The sequence below is a fragment of the Aptenodytes forsteri genome, unplaced genomic scaffold, assembly GCF_000699145.1.
Source record: "Aptenodytes forsteri isolate BGI_AS27 unplaced genomic scaffold, ASM69914v1 Scaffold26, whole genome shotgun sequence".
In the NCBI taxonomy this organism is placed as follows: Eukaryota; Metazoa; Chordata; class Aves; order Sphenisciformes; family Spheniscidae; genus Aptenodytes; species Aptenodytes forsteri.
In genome coordinates, this window is record NW_008794125.1 from 3,178,860 (window position 1) to 3,199,372 (window position 20,513).

At 40.0% G+C, this 20,513-nt stretch overlaps 1 protein-coding gene across 1 annotated transcript in view; it reads right to left on the reverse strand.

Moving 5' to 3' along the window:
- GTF3C1 (general transcription factor IIIC subunit 1) overlaps window positions 1-20,513 on the reverse strand; it is a 44,569-nt gene that overhangs the window by 22,784 nt on the left and 1,272 nt on the right. The window contains exons 2-19 of the mRNA XM_009278751.2: window positions 20,152-20,328; window positions 19,592-19,801; window positions 19,238-19,414; window positions 17,953-18,096; window positions 17,264-17,360; window positions 16,653-16,776; window positions 12,436-12,594; window positions 11,665-11,780; window positions 9,795-10,119; window positions 7,807-8,018; window positions 6,919-7,058; window positions 5,095-5,248; window positions 4,022-4,125; window positions 3,618-3,802; window positions 2,966-3,241; window positions 2,575-2,720; window positions 2,062-2,159; window positions 363-459 (exon numbers count right to left, since the gene is read on the reverse strand). Coding sequence (XP_009277026.1) covers window positions 363-459; window positions 2,062-2,159; window positions 2,575-2,720; window positions 2,966-3,241; window positions 3,618-3,802; window positions 4,022-4,125; window positions 5,095-5,248; window positions 6,919-7,058; window positions 7,807-8,018; window positions 9,795-10,119; window positions 11,665-11,780; window positions 12,436-12,594; window positions 16,653-16,776; window positions 17,264-17,360; window positions 17,953-18,096; window positions 19,238-19,414; window positions 19,592-19,801; window positions 20,152-20,328 — 2,941 coding nt within the window. The remainder of the gene's footprint in view (window positions 1-362; window positions 460-2,061; window positions 2,160-2,574; window positions 2,721-2,965; window positions 3,242-3,617; window positions 3,803-4,021; window positions 4,126-5,094; window positions 5,249-6,918; window positions 7,059-7,806; window positions 8,019-9,794; window positions 10,120-11,664; window positions 11,781-12,435; window positions 12,595-16,652; window positions 16,777-17,263; window positions 17,361-17,952; window positions 18,097-19,237; window positions 19,415-19,591; window positions 19,802-20,151; window positions 20,329-20,513) is intronic.

Consider the following 20,513-nt stretch of genomic DNA (forward strand, 5'->3'; position numbering starts at 1 on the left):
ATTTATAAAAAGATGCATACATATGTCATTATTTTACTCTGATCAGTGACTTTATTCTGTGTCAGACATCCAATGGATGCCTTGATGGAAAAGAATGTGGCATGCTCATTTTTCATAAAGTGTTGCCAGTCTGGAACCTCCCAGATCATTATTGCGTGTAATGTTCAGCATTACACATTTGAGTAGTCTCTTTCCAGAGGAAGAGGTAAAAATTATCTGCACAACTTGCAGTATGTCACTTGGATCTGGAGGTTCAGTAAAATACCAGTATTTTACTGAACTATTTAAGGTAATTACAAACCCCAAATCTTGCATTTATTTCACTGAACAAAAAAGAATAATGGCTAAGTTAAAAAAATTACCTGGTCTTTGTCTTGAAACTTCTCTGTTGGGCCAAACTGTATCAGTCCCATATAACATAATCTTTGAAGGTTTTCTACCACTGAAAAGATGTACCTCCTGCAGCAGTATTAGGAGTATTACAATTAGCACTCATGAAAACAATAAAACTGATACCAGAAAACATGCCATTTTCATGCAGCAAACTGAAGTTTCGGGAAACCACTGCTTTTTTGAAATACTAAGTTTTAGAATTTCTGAAGTGGTATTTTTGTTTGAATTGACAGCCTATGGAAAACGTATAATATCCCAAAGCTCCAAATTTCCTTTCCTCAAATCACAAACACAGTATTTTGCTACCAAAATTTTAGTTAGCATTTGGCTAAAGAACAAAATTAGCCAGAAATACCGTATGTAAAAATGAATTAAACAAGGTGAGAACACCAGCAGATCTGCAGACAATTTCATGTTACGAAAAGAAGACGTAAGTAAGAAAACATGACTGCTAAATATAGGCTGATAAGCCTTCACATGTGTACATATAAAGAACTGGGCAACGATCCTTGTAGTTAAGGTTGTTTAGAATTACTGCTCCAAGAAACTGCTTTCAGTTGCTTATAGCTTTGGCAGAGCAAAAAGTGCAACATTTCCCGTGCTGTATATCTACTTATATGGGAAAACTCTGGAAGTTGCAGGAAACTTCTGCAAGATCTAGTTTCTGAGAGAGAGTTTGGCAATGATTAGCTTTGTCCACATTTAACTTCACCAAGATCTAAGTTTTTCTGTGCAGTGAAGTGGGAATTGTATTTTGGCAGGAGTTTTCTCTAGGGCTCTGAAAGATCACTTGACAAGCCCAGAAATACTGAAGCAAATTTGGCTGAGTTAGATGTTTTAGTGAATGGGGGGCAGAGAGACAACATGGTTATACATCATACCGTTTTGCATAAACCTATCAGATAGAGCCTGCAGATTTCAGAAAATACCATAAATCCAGTATCCTGGTTACTAAGATTTAGCAAGTAATAGGTTAGGAGTTGCAAGCCTGAGCTGATCACGAGTCTTGACAGCTGATACTGTCTAGCACTATTCACTCACCAATGGCATGTTCGCAGGTTTGCAAAATGTTGTATAAGCCTCCAACCACCCAAGTCCATGCCATTAGCAATGACTTTCTGGGGAAACTAACATGGTGCTGTTGATTCCACATATTCAAATCACTTTCCTTTAACATTGCTTTCCCCTCCTACCTTCAGTCCAATCTCAATTTTTAAATCTCCTAGATGAGGAATGGCAAGCAATGGCAGATATGCCACTGAGAGCATGAGTAGAAACTGAATGGTAGGTATGAGAGGCAGGAACTGGGAAACGTGGCATCTTCTGAAAGATGTATGAAGGACAGCAACATTTAGACTATTAAATTCTGAATTTAGCAGCAGTCAGGAGCGTGTTTTACACAGAAGTAGCATCCTGCTGATGAGTTATGAAGGACAAAACCTCCCAGTTCTCAAACACTGCCTGACAGCATGCATGAATATTGTTTATTAGTTTCTTATTACCTTCCACTTGGGAGAGAAAAATACAAATTGGCACACTATCCTTAGAAGATTGATGATCCTTGTCTTCAGTAACAAAGTTCTCTGACACAAACAGGAAATAACTGAGAAAAGAGTCAACCACTGCTGTTTCCTCCCTAGAGCCACTTACGTTGACTCATCTGCTTACCTTTTGTAGAGAAGCTGCTGTCGGACTGACCTTGGAAGAAATCTGATCAGAGTGTGTTTTTTTAGCGGATCATTTAAAAAATCTTCCAAACCATCCACCTAGAATTATTTTAGAAGTTAATCAAAATGCAAAATATAACTATCCTTTAAAGTATCAAGCTTTTCTACCAAAACTGTCTGCTGAAATATTTTCTAAGCAAATGCTACTGCTTTTGTAAAATGTTTAAACACTATTCTTGTTCATTAGCGAGGCAGAAGATGCAGCGAGATTATAAAAAGCTCTTTGCAAAATATTAGCTTAAGAATTTGCAGTATTACAGGGCTATACATTTTTTCAGTGTGGCTGTAAAAGCAACTAACTTTTCTGGAAAAGACTATCAAGAACTAAAGTGTCTACTCTCCGATGGCTAGTTTTGTTAAAATAGACTAAGAGGATATTTGTTACTGCTTATAGGTACAGTTGATACTATCAGACTTCCAAGTAAAACAAATGTGAAACAAAAAAGCACTATACCTTGTAGCTGACTTGTACTATCTGAACAAAGAGTGAGAGAGGCAAGCAGAGAAGAATGTCACTAACGAGAGCCCATCCAAATCCAAACTCTCTGTGAAGCGGGAGAGGAGGGACATAGCGCATCCATGACACATCATCCACATACACTAGGAACAAGAAGACTGGCTTAGATTCAGACAGGACAAACCTAATAGTTATACTAATAGTTTTACTGTGAGTGTTCAAAGCAGAACACATTTGGCAGGTCATAGTCTGGAAATCTGAAAATCCAAAGTGACCTGAAAATTATCTAAACCATTGATTTTCAATCTTTTTTGAAGTAGACTTTTACCTTTTTTCAGTGCTGAACCACAGCAAAGCCTGGATGAAGTCAGGATGTGCCACTTCTTACCTGTTTGATTAGACAACTCTACTTCAGTCTCCTGTGCCGAGATTTCAGGATTCACCACAGTTGTCATAATTTCTAAGGTCCCATCTGGCTGCGCTTCAAGTACAGCTGCATTCACATCCAGCCCTCGTTTGCTGCCTTTTTTCTCACCATCACTACCTCCTTTTTGCCGTGTTCCATTTAAAGGGTGTCCATAAATTAAGTACCAGAGGAACATGTGGACCATTCTTAAACGGGGCATTTTGGGAAGAAAGCCAAGAGAACGCCCAAGTCCTGGAACTGGGAGGAAAGATTAAGTAACAAACAGAAATAAGAAGAGGATTAGAACAGGAGAAATAGCTCTGCAAAACTGATATGAAGAAAACTGGAAGGAAAGATGGGCAGTTGAAAGTAAATATAAGTCACAAATATTAAGTTACAAGTAGTAAAGAAGTAGTAGTGAATATAAATATTCCAGTTCACAATTGTAAAAAAAGCAGCTAAGAAAACATTGGATAGTGAGATTGCTTTAACGTAAACCCCATTTTTCTCCTATAAAAGAGGGCCCCCCCCCCCCCCCATTTTTTTTTGGGGGGAAAGGCCCCCCCCCCCACAAAAGGAATATAATAAAAAATAGGAAAGGGAAAGGTGACAGAAAAAACAAAGTTAGCTGTACCTGTAACAGGGTGATAGTTTTTTAGCTGCGTTATGCCCATTTTTTCATCAGTTTTTCTTGCCCGACTATTATTATCGGCTTTACATGAGCCTTCTTGCGTTTCTCCTGAATCAGGAGCTGCCTCTTGCCCCAGGTTGTCTTCCTCAGCATGGTCCTGGGATGTCGGTGTCTGGGGAACTTTAATCCTGTATTAAAACCACACAGCAGAGTTCAATTCCTCTTCTTTCCCGACTTCAGGAGCTATTCAGCATCTTGCTTCATCTTTGTGCTTCCATTTCTCTATTGCTAAAGAAAAGATTTTTCTTTTCTTTTGCTTACTTTGTGTCTATTTCCTCTGCATATTTGTGCATGTACTAGATAAGCCAAGTTCCCCACAAGCCATCCAAACCATCACTGCAACTTGCCTGTTTGCTGTGCTTGAATTGGAGATTCGGAAACGCACCTGCTCAATGGCACTTTTTACAAGGGGATCATTAGGACTCACTGAAGGATGCACAACAAACTCTACCTGTTCAGAGCAGCAGAAAACAAACAAAAGGTATTTATGGAAATATTGGCTCTTAATCAGCTGCATAAATTATCAGAGATTAACAGTTAATTAGCAGTAGCCACAATGGATGAATTCTATGAAAGTTTAATAATTCACAGCATGTGAACGCTTTTGGATCAAAACTCCCTTGCTAGTTTGTATTAAGCAAGAGGCCAGACCGTATGGTCTCCGTACCAATAAACGGTTAATGTCATTTCTACAAACCTCAGTTTTTTGGGTTTCAAAATCTGAAATATTTGGGGAACAAACACTTCAACTTGCAAATATTAGGCTGAAAAAGGGATAAGTGAAAAGCCATACCTCATAAGACCAAACTAATACATATTGTTGCTGGAAGTACACACACAATTCAGATTAGTAAGATTTCATATGTGCTCTACAGTAATTGGGCAGCAGGTAATTTTCAACAGATTCTCTCCCTGCTTACGAACAATTCACACTAGAGTTCCAACGACAAGTCTCAGCTTTACAACTACAGACATTTTACTTCCATAAACCTCAATAACAGTGGATTTTTCTTTTTAAACAAATAGATCACGTTCTATAAATTTCAACTCAGAAGCTAACTTAGGATTTCTCATATACTCTTGGCTTTCAAAAGGGGATTAAATAGAATTGTGTGCAGGGAGAGAAGCATGAATTGCATAACTGGTAAGCAGCAGAACCTCTCAGAAGGGAGATTCAGAGACTTTGATCTCTGGACCAACTGCTTGGTCTCACAATTATCTGCAGCACAGTAACTGAAAGCACTAATCTGGTTTTCACAGCAGCTTAGTTTGGGACATGTAGCTTCTGGGCAGCTCGACTGTGGGTTCCACTACAAAAAGTAAAGTCATCCATATATTTCAGTAAAAAGGCCCAAAACATTTTGACAAATCAGAAGGTTGTGAGAAAAGCTTTTTCTGCTGCCAGGGTTTGTGCAGTCACCTTTTTACTAATGCCATCCTGAATGACTGTAGTACGATAGAGTCTGAGGAGTCCTTCTCGCGCAAGCTTCTGTACCAGTCGTACGATAGACTTTTTGCAGCATTTAGTGGAGACACCTTCTTGCTTCTCTTGATCCATGACCATTTTCTGAAGCCTAAAAGATCCAAAAATACCTTGCATTTTAAGCCCAGCAATGCTCCAAACTGGCTAAGCAGTTTGTTAGAGGATGCGGAGTGAATGGATATTTCCCTACTTCTAGCAATTACTGCTCACTTTTCCCTTTTGCTGTAGATAACTGGTAACTTAGCTTTAAATTTCAGCTTTATTTTCTTTGTAATCAAGCTTATCCTTTTTACGTGAGGACTGCTGTTCTGATGACAGCAAATTCTCAATGCCAGATTTCTCTGTGTATGGCTATAGTGCAATTATGAATCCAGCCTCCCTAAGGTCAGGAAAACCTACAGCTTTTTTAAGTGGAGATTAAACATACACAGTTTATATTTCCACTTGTGGGCTCAGTTCAGCTTGGGGCAGAAAGAGTTTATTTAATGGCGTTCAGAGCTGAGAAACTACACATGCATTCACAATATAGATACACATATCCCATCACCCGAAGCCAGCTCACTTCTTCCCTTGTAGCAGTCTGCAGGAGCGCACTCACACCCTACTCTCCTAATGCCCATTTTCATGCATTTTTTCCACAAATGCCCCAGGCCCTATTTCCAACTCTTTCAATCCTGGAGAAGGACTGACTCTTTCAATCTGAAAGAGATATGGAAGGATATTAGGGGAATGAGGCAATAAGTGAACGCACACGTGGACTTCAACTTTTTCAAAAGAATACCACATCCTGGTGACTAACGTAATTGGAGTGACAACACCAGCAAATTTCCTTGGCAGAGATTGGGGAGGGGCAGAACTTTCACCGGTGCTGGGGGAACCTGTAAGCTACTGAAGGGGACAGCTGAGACTTGAAATATCTCCTGAGCCTGCACTTGGATGTGACTAGACCAATCAGTGATGAAGCTGGTGCCAGAAGACAGGGCTCTAGTTTCACAACATTCTGCAATTGAACTAGGTGACAGAAGGTTTCAAAATTCTCAAACCAGAGAAGAATAAGGCCATGATTTCTTACTAAATTCCTATATCAAGCAGCCCTCGAGAATTTTGAAACCTTCTGTCACCTAGTTCAATTGCAGAGTGTTGTGAAAAGCACCAGAATTTCCATTTCTCTATGAAGGTGAATCTGAAAAGGCTGAAAGACATTATAACATTCAGGGAAGTATCTTTAGTACAGACAAGGCAAGTCATGAGATGACATAAAACCATCCCACATAAAGTTGCAAAAAAAAAGTAAACTTTCAGCAGCCCACTAGAATCCTAGCGACCAATGATGACTGACATGAAGATAAGAGTCTCTATAATGAATGACAGAATAACACAGGAACTATTTTTGAAACCATACAGAAATAAAACTTATGCAGATGAAAGAATCGTCAAGCAGGGAAGTGCTATATCTTTCTGGCACGCTGTGAAAGGAAGAAAAAAAAGTTCTCTGATCTCTATTTATGGGACATATACCATATAAAAATTCACTTGTATAATTATCTGTACAGAATTATTATTGCTTCCAAACAGCTGATTAATTTTTAAGATCCAATATAACTGCAACCCCTCCCTGTTCCATGTGCCAACATTACAGCATATAGTGCCATCAGGAACAAGAAAAGCCACCAATGGAATAAGCAGACAGCGTTGCTAAAGCAGTGCTTATGCTACCAAAATGCATCAGGCCCCCAGTACGCTGTTTTCAGACAGACTCACGTGAACAAGCTTTCAATTAGCCGGAGGTTTCGAACAGCTTCCACAATGAGATTTCGGCGCTTCAGCAGCCTGTATGTTTCGTGAGATCTCTCCACTGCTGTAGCTTTCGAACGCTTTTCCTTCTTTTGGCCACAAGTCTTCTAGTGCACAGTATGGACAAAGTAAAAATTTTACACGAACTATTCAATGTCTTCAGCCTAACGCTGGTTCCTCAGACAGTAGCAGCTGAGGAATTCAGAGTTTTGATGTATTTATTTGTAACAAACTAGTCAGATGGGGATTATCTTTTATATCCTCTTCACAGGCAGGGAACCAAGGCAGAAACTAAGATTTCCATGCAGTTAGATGCAGAGGTTTATGCACTTTCTCTGCCCATCCCACATTCTGAGCCATTTGGACTTGAGAGTTTTGGCCTAGAAAGCTGGTAACTGCCTTAACATCATGCTGAGTCCAAGCCAACATACCCTGTCTCTCAGAAAGGCTTCTTGTCCCAGGCTCAGTCCTGCAGCAGTGAGGCTACACAACTTTCATATCAAAACTCATTTGTTCCTCCTGGTTTAGAGCAGACAGACCAGATGATATGCAGCACTTGTGTGCACAGACAGACATTAAGTGATGACACGCATTAAGTCAACACAGGGAATTTGGAGAGCACCAGGGAACTAATCCAGAACTGTGTTTTGGACATCTACCTTCCTATGTCCTGGAATAATTTTCACTTATAATTACAATGCAGCCAAAATATGAATGTACTTTGAAATTAAATTTAAAAAAACAAAATAATCCCATAAATGAATACAAAAACTATAGCTTGAAGTCTTGCTGTAAAAGTACATAACTTAGCTCAGACAGCCGTACCAACAAGAAAATATTAAGACGTGATCTTACCTTAGGGTCTTCAAGTCTGACCTCCTCAACCACAGCCACATCCCCGTCTTCATCAGTGGAGTGAGCACAGGTGGAAAGACTGGACTCCTGCTTTAGAGTTTCCAAAGCAGAACTCTCCCCTGAAACGTTGTCTGGGAGCTCTTCGGGCTCTTCAAGAATTTGAGGGGAAGGCAGCTTCTTCCCCTGAGACTTCACAGCTGTTGGCTTTGAGCCTGGTTTAAGAGCAAAGAGCCTTGTAATTGTTCTGCTCTCACAGTTTCCTGTAAATGTTCAGCTTCTCTCTCCATAAAATGCCTTCCCCCCATCCACCCAGGTAACTGTACTTAAAAGCATTCTGCTACATTTTTCACATATTCTTCTACCCTGCTGGAAGCAGTGGTTTGATCATGAATGACTGCATTCAGCCTCTAAAAGTAAAGTTTAAACAAAAGTGAACTCCCTGTCATCAAATAATTCTCTCCATGCAGAAGCCATTTCATAGGCAGACTTAGAAGACCATGATGGGTCAGATTAGCTTAACCAGAAACTGCTGTCTGAAGAAAGGAGAGTTTCTGTCACAAAGATTCTCAAGTCCTGCCAGAAACCTGACTTTTCTGACTCAAAGCAGAACAAGAATTTAGCATTACTCCAAAGATAATCTACATTAAGAAATGGTGACCTGTTCTCCTCTCTCCCCTTGGAGTTTATCAGAGAGGTTGTAAGAACATTCAAATAGTTAAAATAAATAAAAAAATAAACCACCATATCCTCTTTAAAATATGTCCCCAAAAGGCTGGTAGCTTTCACATTAAGATGTTCCAAATAACTAAAGAAAAAGATGAAGCAATTAGCTTCAGGAGACACGACATTTTTGTTACAATATGCTTAGGTGAGTAAGGCTGTGGGTCAAGTCATCCCAACCCTATTGCTGCTGGAAGGCAGTTAGTTACCATCTTATCTGGTCTCAGACGAGAAGTCAGTATTACTCTATTTAAACATCCCACTTGAAGGTTTGCATCAGTACATGAACAAATACATTTTGCACAGACTCTAAGGCTCACTACCAGACATTTCCAACTGAAAAAACCACTGCTAAAAGGGGAAGAATTTTTATATGTTACAATTAAAAAAAAAAAGCATTAACTGACTGGTCTGTCAGCTCCAGTGCTATTTCCCACACCTAAGATGACATTTACATATCCAATGGAATGAAATGATGTGTTTTAATGAGAGGCACTGCCCGCCTTTTTCCTTAGTGAGGAAGAAATAAAATATTTCAAGAAATACAAAGTGTGTTCAAATCCCTTCTGAAGCCTTCAAAGACTTTAAAAGCTAAAGCTCTACCAAGATGGTACTCTCCAACGGGCACAGCCTGAGCCGTAAGATATTTTGAAAAACAGAGTCCATGACAGATACCTTGTCAGTTCATCACAGAACATCCAAGGCAGATATAAAATTTACCCAAAGATGCTGTTTCTCTCAGCAGCTTAAGCCAACCTGACTGCTAGCCACCACGGTCTCCCCACCATGCTAATTTTTAGCCACACAGTCCTGCCTCCTTCCTTGCAACAGTTTGGGAATTTGTCTGACCCTCTGCAGAATCATTTCAGCTCTTCAAGCCACCAGAAAAATAACTGAATATCCAAGGAGCAAGGTGTGTGAGCCCATTTCATTTGCATGGGGAAAAGGGAGAAATGACATAGGGGTACGGAGAAGCAGACCTTCCCAGTGATTGGTGATAGTCAGAAACATTCTTTGGTGCACACAAACACCAGAGTGCACTTCAGCCCTAAGAATCTCCAGAGATTACCACACCTACGGTATTCCAAAACATAACACTTTTGATGGAAAGAGAACATCAAAAGAGCATAGAATAATCAAAGAAGTGTAAAAATAGATATACGATCAAAAACTTTAACGGAAGCTAATAGCATATGATTTTTTTCTTTAATAAAAGGATCCGTAAGAAAAATGCCAGGTTCTTTCCAAATTTCAGAATCATGATCTACCTTTAGCTGGTGTTGACTGCTGGGTATCATCTTGGAAACTTAATTTCAACAGAGAACCAGAGTTGGCCTTCTGACCTTTTCCTCTCTTCTTCCCATCTTTCCCTTCTTCTTCATTGTCAGACTCTGAGACCAAAGTATCATCATCTCCAGGAGACACATCTTCCACAGGTGGAGAATCTTCTGGCACTAGAGCCAAAGTAACTGTAGCTAACTGCTCGCTCCTAGCCTTCTCTCTCTCAAACTGGCGGTTTAAATCACTCTCCTCTGCAAAAATGTATGAAATATACTTTGTTGTCCTTTGACGACCTTCATCCTCCATAAAACCCTAAGGAAACAGTTGGAATGTTATTTTAGCACCTTACTTCTCCATTCTTGCAGTCTGTTCTCCAGCATCAACAGTGAACTGTCCTCCCCTCACATCAAAAGGTATCATGTTGTTATCCTTTTTTTTCTAAACAACAACAATGTTGATTAACCTTAACATATAGAAATCAAAAGAAATACCATGCTTGAAAAATAAATCAATCTGCATTACCTGCATACTAGAATGAAATGCCTACAGTATGTGGGATGTAGAAAAGTCCAAGGAAGAACAAACTATAAGTATTCAGACTGGAAAGAATTTTTTCAAGAAAAATAACTGCAATGTAGAAGTTACCAGAGTGAATCAGACTTAAATGGAACTGCTGATGCCCTGTCTACTACAAAAGGTGCTTTCAAGTATCTAGAAACTCAAACACTTAGCCTATCAATAAGGGAAGATTTCATCTTCACAGTTGACTTAGGAAAAAGTATGTTTAGGTATTCCAATCATTTATATAGTTAGTTTGTTTTTAATTCTACAGAACTTTTTAGCAAATGACAAGATCTTAGTAAAAAAATTCTCTGTTGAGGGAAGGTGGCAATTATCCTGCCTTTGTGGAAAGGGGCAGGTGGGTGCATGCGAGAAGTGACAGCTGAATTTGTTCAGCTTGTTGAAATGAAAAAAAATATTGAAATATCTGGAAATAAGGAGTTTAATCCCCATAACCTCTACAAAAGTAACTGTTATTTTGCAGAATTTACTGGTATTTTCAAAAGTAGATTGATGATTTTAAACGTACAGAGGGTCTCTGACAAGATCCTTCAGTAGAGGATCTTGCAAAATAGAAGTTGTCTTACAGTAAAAAAATTAAGCAAAGAGGCTATTTTGAGTTGAGAGACATTTACGCTCATCTCCAAGAAGTACCAGCCCCCAGGTCACCTGGGTTACCACTGATTACAGTGAATGACTTTGGTAAGTGGTGGAGGCCAGGTGAAGCAGGGTTGAGGCTCGTTTCTCTGCCCCGTCTCTTTTTGGAGGGCAGACCTGCTTCATGGTGAGGGGAACAGTGTTTCTCCTGAATGCTGTGAAGCGGTGTCCGGCAGAATCCCACCCGCTGCTGTGAATCACCAGAACGTGCACTCAATACAGACAGCAAATATAGGGCCACGTGCATTTTTCCCCACGATCTTTATTACTTAAGCACCCAATCACAAACCAATGTAAAATACTTGTACATCTGATCCAGCAAACCATTAAGTGTCAAGGCAGCTAACCAGGAAACAATAAAGAAAAGAGATGCTAGAAGAGCAGATATGTTACTTTCCAACAACTAGGCCTAGTCCTCAGATTACAAATTTTAATACTTTTTGCACACTTCTCTTATATACCTATTCCTCAACTGAAGTCATACTCTTTTCAATCTTACCAGGACTCTTTTACTGTCAGTTCTCAAATCCCTGCCATTTCTATTGTCTGAGGTTAACAATGTTATAATATATTACCACAGTAACCACAATTGTATCTCCAGTTTGAATAAGTATCTAAATTATTTTATTTTAACCTTACCTTGACAACTTTGTACCTCTCCAGAAGACGACAGAGCATCCTTGCTTCTAGCTTCCCCACATTCATAGCCAAGCGAATTTCTGCCTGAGAAATACCTTTGGTTCCCCTACTTTCAACTGTTCAGAAACAAAAACCAGAAAATATCTCAGGGAAGTAATCTCACTGAATTATATATACATACATTTGTATATACACTCATATTTGCTCTGAACAACTGTATGTGCCAGAATATAAAATTTAACATTCACCACTAACAACTGAAGACGTTTTCACAGACATACCCAACATACAGTCAAGTCCTGTCATAAACCACAATTTTCCGCGAAGCAGTGCCCCAGCAGAATGAGGGTCGAAGGTCATAGCTTCAGGTTAAAAGCAGGGGCGAATTTTTTCCTCTCCGAGAGCTTTCTGCAGTCAGATATTCATTTCTCCATTATGAAAGGAAAAGAGGGAGAAGAAGAAGGAACACCGTTTTCTTCATCACCTTTTCTCATCCCACCACAATGTCCTGTTTCTACCATTCTGTCTTATTTTGGTGGCATCGAATAGTTGATAAACTTCCAGGGACAGGGTAACAGGTGGCAGCACCTATAGCTCCAGTCTAATCTGAACATAAAGCTCATCTTTTCCATGAAAAATTAACACTTCCCGATACATAAAAAGCAATTGGAACTTAAAAAACCCCACCACAACATATACCTTTCTTTTATACATACAAGGAGTAAGAAGGCAATGGGAAAAATCTTTAACATGTCTTATTACATCACCTACTTAGCTCATAAGCCTGGGTGAGCATATCCCTTTCACAAACAATATCCACAAGCTGAACAGCTTTTGTGATGATCTCTTCTTCATCATCATCATGATAATCTTCCATTTTCTTCCGAAATTCCTTTAGTAATTTAAGGCAACGGACCATGACATCAGTCCCTGTGAACATGAATGTTAGCAACAACTCTTAACAAAATGCAGGGCGTGTGCGCATGTTTAAACCATTTTATTTCTTTCAGCAGCATGAAGTAGTAGTAGCGCAATGGGGAGCAAACGACCAAAGACAACTGCTTATTTCTAGGAAAGGTTTGCAACAGCTTTTCCCTATATACGACTCTGCCGAAGTACTGCCTAGCTGAATTTGAGATGCTCCCAACCTTCATGTCTGTGTCCACATTAGGACTGCCCATTACAGCGATTTGTGAGTGGAGTGGAAAACACTGCAATAACAGGAGAAATTTCAATAGTACAAATAAATCAATGAAAGGAGTAAGTGCTGACCCACAGTACTACATATTCAGAACACATATCTGACTGTGAGATCGCTCACTGGGTATAAACCCCCTCCTTTCTTTCTACGGACTCAAAGCATTTTTTACTTTCTATAAATGCAAATCACATAATGAAAGAGAACCGTGTATTTGAAGATACAATAAGCTGCCTGGTCGCAAAACTATTCCTTAAAATAGGATTGCCTTTCCTCAGCAAGTGATCAAAGTGGATACCAGTTGGTGGGCCCTATCAGGTGCTGCTGCCAGTTTCCAGTATTTAAAAATCCCAGGACCTAAAAGAACTGTCAGTTTATCATATGTCCTAGCACCTCCTTCTGTATTTGTACGCGTGCATGTTGGAGGAAGCATACACCAAGCAACTAGCATCCTGAAGAAAAGGATCAAGTAGAAGAGTCCTACCCCATCCAGTAAGCTCTTACAGCATAACTAAAATGTACAGTTATGTTGCACAGTTCCAACATCACTATGAGAAGAGGTTCTTCTCAGCCTTTGTCTGCCGATTCCACAACACATGCTATCAGTTATATTATGGAAGCTCTATGTGCAACCACATACGAGCAGCCAAGCTTCCAGATTTCTTGTCCAAAGTCCTAACCTACTCTCTGTACCTAGGGAACGGCTAGGTTTGTTAACATGTATGGTGTACTATAATTATATGCAACGAAAAAGGAGACACAAAGTCCAAGGTGGTTATATACAAGGACAGAACACACTGCTGCCCACCAGCCACAAGAATCTCCTACGTGATTCAATTCCACATCTTAACATGCTACTGTGCGCTGGCTGTGCTGTAGTAGCTCTCCACTTACTTTACCCTTCTGGGATCTCACAGAAGAGCGGGGACAGATGACTTCAGGAGAGCTGTAGCGATCCTGCTCCCTGACATAAGGATGACCAATTATCATCAGTGTCATTCAGCTCCTGCTGAACAATTTAAAAGACCAGTGGCAAGCTGGAACTAGGTTGCTGTACATTCCCAGCTTATAAAGTTGCAGTGATTCAGCAGCTACTGCAGAAGTAGCCAATTCATCCTGCAGCAGTGCGTAGGAACATCTACAGCCACCTCTACTCCTCTGGTACAGCCCTGCTGTGAAAAATGCCACGTGAAACCTTCAGCTGAAATCATTAAGGTTTCAGTTCATGAATTTTATCTTATGTATTGTAGGAACATCTACAGCCACCTCTACTCTGGTACAGCCCTGCTGTGAAAAAATGCCACGTGAAACCTTTAGCTGAAATCATTAAAGTTTCAGTTCATGAATTTTATCTTATGTATATATATGAGCAGTTACTGAAGCCTAGCTGACATGAAGTTAATCCACAGTAACTTAATCATGTGACTGAGCTCCAGGCCAGATGATTCCATTATTTTGTCTGAATCCTTTCCCTGCCAGTATCCTAAGATACTGCTTAGGATAGTAATTAAGTGCTTACATTTTGGTAGGGCTGCAGGCACTGTTATCACATCCTCTGTATTTCTACAGCCCAGTAATTTTCACTTGAAGCAGTGTTTGGGAAAAAAAAAACCCAACCCAACAAACAAAACCAAAAACCAACCAATTCTTTTTACTGTGGCTCCTGCTGCCCAGTAATGTGCTTCCCACAGCAGATGCTCTGCCTTCATCCTCAGTGTGTCCCACATATTTCTATCTGCTTTCCTGTATAACTCCAGAGATTAAACTATCTTGATCTCCAATGAAAATCAGCCATTATTAATTCATCCTAGTTTAATACCTAGTGTTTTTGAAGGCTTTTATGTAGATTTTCAGCTTTTACGTCTGTAAGATGGAATTATCATTCAGGTGAAAGATTCATCAGGTGGCATTTTTCATGACAAACTTAAGTAGTAGATGCAGCTGCCATTGTGCCAATCTGTGACAAAACATGAAACATCTGCTGCCTTGTGGATTGCCACCAAGTTTATAAATGGACTTGTATTTTCTTGTCTAAGTAAATACTTTAATTGGAAGTTAGATGTTTTTACTACTGATTATCTCTAATTAACTCTTATTAACTCTACCTTTTAGGAATACTATCTAGTCTTTTGGGTTTCATTTGCAAATGTCTTCAGCTCATTAGAACATCTCTGAAACTTAATTCAGTGTGAGGAAGTATAAACAAATATATCCTGGTGCAATACTACTCAAAGACAGCGTAAGAGAATCTAGGTTTTTGTCAATGACCATGCTAAACAGTGTGACTAAAGGTATCCCTGTTACACAAGCCACCGTACGTTGAGACACTTGCTCAAACCAGAAATACATTAACTATGTACAATACATATTTTGTAAGAGTTTGATGATAATTTTTCCCATATATTTTATTGTATACTGATCCATTCTGGAATATTTTTGAGGATCTCCATTGCCTTCTTGAAACTCTGAACTTAAATGAATTCTCCTGTGATAAAACTCGTCTGATATTCTTATGGGAAGGAGGTGGACCTGTGTATTTCATTACAAATGAACTCATTCAATCACTCCCTTATTTATTCAGTACAACATGGGAGATTTCTCTCTGAACCGTGCTAGATGCCGTACCTACTTTCGGCCACTGCTTGTCTTTGTTCATAACACAATTTCCCGACAGAGAGATTTCCTTCCCCCAGACTTAAAAAGATTTGAAGGAATTTGTTGTCTTATCAAGAGCCTTAATCCAACTTCATCTAACTGGCATCCACTTTTGTCTTCTTGAAGTTGTCACATTTTTATTGGCTCTTTCACTTCTTCCTTTACGATCACTCCTATTCACAAAGACTATATAATTTGCAATGTTTAGTTTTCTTTTAGAACTATTTTCTTTTTAACCCTGGCAAATCTGCTTCTTAGGATTTTCTGTGATTAAAGGCTTGGTTTAGATTTACTTAAGCAATTGCATTAATTCCATTGGTGATACTATCCTTCCTCATACTTTCTATTATTACTTCTTTTAGTTATTTTCCCACACACAGGTTTTATCTGCATCTTTTTCTGAGAGCAGCTGCTTTCTTTTGTTCCCTTTCTTCATGCAGTTCTGTTGTTCTTTGTCTTTCCACTACATATTTGGAAGTTACGAGCAGTTCTTGCAAACCTATTAACTTGGAATTCAAAGGTGGTTGGTTATGCATTAAATTATCCCTCAGTAGACTATGGCTTTTTTCAATAGTAGTTGTCGGCTATCTTGCTTACTTAAAGAATTCCACGGTAGGGCTGTAGAAGCTTACTTTCAAAATTTGGTATGAAACTTTCCAGAGAAACTTTGCATTCTGATGACATTCAGCAAAAGTCATAATTTCAGCAAAAGCCATAACTAAGATAGTCTGTTTCTTTAGCTTCTTATTTCATAATGGTCTTTGTTTTATATAACTTTTTATGTATTTTTTTCAAGTTTATTGACTTGTCATTCAACTTCAACCTGAAAGGTGAGCAGACTGCTCTTTGTCCCTACTCTCTGTATTGGCTTGAACAGTCTTGCTAGGAGTCACAATCCACTGAAACAGCTTACATTGATATACAACAAACTCGCCTGCATCCATTTCTTAAAGACCTGGAACAAATGCTTAATTCAAGTGGGCTGCAGTGTTCTAGCTTTAACAACACACTTCTCCACATAATCGCTTAGACAGATTTTCACTTACGCGTCTTTTAATTTAAGATTTGAAGCTTATAGATAGAATGGCATCAATGTAATTACATAAAAAGAAAGCATAAATATGGTTCTAGTTACCTTTCTTTGTCTTGTAGGGTCCTCCGTTGGGGTGTATATCTTGTAATGGGACAGATATTACCTTGGCTAGGCCAGCATTCATCATATATTGATAGAGACGTTTGAAAGTTCTCTCACAAAGACCCTAATGCAAAGAGAAATGGCAAAAGTCATTGTAGCCCAAAAGTCTCACCTCTAGGTGGTCAGCATCAAAGACATTCTCACTGCCTGTTCTTAAAACACAGTATTTTGGAGTAGGATATCAAAGAAGGATCTTAAAAGCCTGCTGGTGCAGACACCAGGGAGAGTGTGAGATGCTTCTGGATTGTGTTCTATCCCTCCAACTCTGCCGTCCAAATAAGCAGCAGCAACCAGCAGCAGCATTGTGCAAGTAAGAACTGCATGATGATATCCATTAACAAAACTTTTCTGAAACTGTGGATCGAATAAAACTCCCTCCTTATCACGAACAGCAGCAGTAACTTGATCTAGTAGGTTAAGATCCTTCTTTTGACACCCTACCCCAAAATCTTGTGCAACTTTAAAAAAGAGGCAGTATGAATTACTGCCTTTGATACTAATCATCTAGATTCTATGTGTGAGTGAGAATTTGAAAGAGTAATGAATCTCACCAATTCTTCCCTCAAGTTTCCTAATGTTTCCATCTGGTTTGAACGAGCACTTAGCATACTTGAGAGCTTCTCCATCAGAATATCATATTTGCTCCTCCTAACCAAGAAAAGAAAATTACTTTACACGTAAGCATGCATATAACTTTGTAAACATGAGTTGTACCTTTACAAAATGTCAGTCACTAGAGAAAGTATGCTGAAGTGTTCTCAGATTGTTTTAGGAATTATAATTTTCTTTTCCTTCTGTAAATAGTGACAAATTCTCTCACGTGCTAAGAAGAGGCCCTGACTGAGGGAACAGTGACTAAGCTCAGGCTGTTACTTCATTGGCAATCCACAGAAGCACAAATTCTAATCATAAACAAGATAGGAAAACAAACAAACAAACAAAAATCTATTAGAAACGTGTCTGAAGTGAGAACACTCAAAATCAACAGAATGACTAGTGCTACAATAAGAAGAGTTAGGCTTATGTAGGCAGGTGACAGGCACTAGAATACCCTATTGTTTACACCTCCAAGACAAGTAAGCTTTAACTGTTCAGCATCTGGAAGAGGAATTAATAAAGAAATCGAGAAGGGTCAATTCCAGGAAACTTCAATGGATCTGTGACAAGAGAGCAAACTTTCATCATAGTAAAAGGTCACAGTCTACCCAGGAGATCTTTAAAAGATCCGAGTGGCACATACCTGTCGACATGAAAGCGAGTCAGAAGTAGAAGAATTGAGTGTTGCTGTGCTCCACTTGGTAGTCTTATGACATGGGACTGCATTGTTATGAGACCATTTCTGTCCAATACTCTTCGGTGATAATGAATTTTTCCAGCATCCACTCTAAAGAAAAGATGGCAAGATATCTATAGGCATAGGAACTTCTGCAAATAAATTCTAATTATCCAGTATCCCAAAAACACTTTACCTAAATTACCTGTGGTCTTAGCAACACACGTTATGTTAATTTTCAAAGTGACAATCTCAAAATTAGGAAGTGCCAAAGTTGAGATAACCTGTGAAATTGATTTTCATAGTTAATCCAACTAACCAGAGAGAAATACCTCTGATTTAACCTACAGTCTCTACGCACAATCACAGTGTTATGACATGGTTTGATGAGACAGCTGAACCAATATTGTATCCCATGCTCCTCTTTCTCCATCCTCTCTTTCTAACTCCTGGCTACACCACAATCACTGCCCCCCTTGTAAAAGCTCTGGTATTCATCTCACTCCTCGGTGAGCTGACTCAGGCCACTGAGCTGACAGAAAAGTAACCACAAAAGATTTCCCCTTCACCCCCATCATCTTAGTTACCTAAAGAGCTTCCTAAGTGGCAAAAAACAATGCCAGTGTGGTGTGCAATCTACATATGCTTCATCTCCTAAAAGCAGTGAACCCTTAACAGCAATGCTAGTATTCTCCAGCACTGCAATACAAAACCAGAAGTTCCCTAAGAGGCTGCGTAATGCTCCTCCATCAACAAAATACACGGTCTAGTTGGGGAGCTGGTAACGGGCTCCCCTTCAGGTCATATAGAGGAAGATGTCACACAGGGCAAATGCTGGCGACAAAAGGTGGGCATCCAAGAGTCTCTTCAGAACTTGGGCAGGATAAGATGCTTACTCAGCAGTTTAGAAAAGGAAATGAAAATCATCGCTCCATCCCAAATTTGAAGAAAAAGTGATTTAGAGAAAGCAAGAACTTCCACAAATTAGAAACTTGTGTATTGACCCAACAGACAATCTCTGGTTCCATGAGAAAATATCGGGAAGTATCACGAACTCAAGGAAGAGACCAGTACACTTCTAGCAATACAGGCTCCAAGAACCAAGTGCTCCTGGTAGTAGGGATGAGACACTACCAATACAGACATGAGTTTAAATCAGTACACAGGAATCCTTAAGTGGACAGACCTTTATAAATAACCAGTGGAAACTTATTAGCTTTGATTTAACTCATATAGCAAGATATAAACTTACTTGAAAGCCCCACTGTGAAGGTCCCTCTGAAGCTCTCCTTGCCACCTAGCACGACCTAAACGCTCCAATATACAGTAGGAGAAGTCAGGGAGTTTTAAGTCAGGGTCCCCCTCCCAGCCTATTAAAGCTCTGTAACGCTGGTCTTGGGAAGCGACAATGACTAGCTTCTCTCCCCATCTAAGAAACAGAAGGGAAAGTAATAAATTATTATTAGTTCCACATAAAAACAGAGAGATCAATCACTTTCCACCCACAACCACCATTCTTGATATAATCTGCACGAACTGAGTGAGGACTAAACTTTAAAACTTAAGTTAAACATCTTTTAATGTCAGATATAAGGATTTCACTCACTTTTCAACAGCTTCTATGTAAGTATAACAAGGCTGCAAATCCTTCCGCCTTATTTGATCAGTGATATCTACTCTCTCTTTAAAATACTGGCAGGAACCTTGTATGCCATCTTTATTATCTAAAATCATGTGGACAGGATAAATATCATCTGAAGGAAGAGGATCTCTTTTGGTTTCCAGTATTCCTGTCTCAAGGTCTATTTCTTCGTATCTGAAATAAAAGCAGAGAGCCAGCATTTAACCAAGCAAGGGGAATTTGGAACTGAAATATAAGGTTGTCACAAACAACACTGATACCTCTCTGAAATATCTTGGAAAAATGAAACCTCAAAACTGGAAAAACACAAAAGGCAGAGTTGCACTCCTCGAGCACAACCAACCCTTGTCAGCATGCAGAGCGTATGAGGCAGGAAGAGGGGAACACGTTACTTGACCTTCAAAAATTCAAGGATATTGAAGCGGTGGGAATAAGAGAAACATGTATAAATACTAGTTTACAGAAAAGGAAAACAACAGGTACATCCACCCTGGTGGACCGGGACATATAAACTCGGCTTGTACCCAAGCGGTACAGTCACTAGAACGGAAATCTCGCCAGGACTCCTGTACAGGTCTCCCAAATAGCAGGCTTCAAAGCCGCCCTCCGCCTCGCCTGCCGTCAACCAGCTACTTGGGCGTTCTTCCAGCAAAACCCGCGTGGCTCCGCGGAACGAGCGGCGGGGGCAGCCGCCGGGGCGGCTGGAGAACCAGGCCCGAGTTATCCCCGGCAGAGGAGCAAGCCCTCCCCGAGCGCCCTGCGGGAGGGGGACGTCCGCCGGGCGGGAAGGCGGCGGCTCGGCGGGGCGCGGAGCGCCGTCCCCGCCGGAGGTGCCCTCACCGGTCGTGCAGGCGGAGCGGCGGGGGGGCCCGCCGGGGGCGGGGGG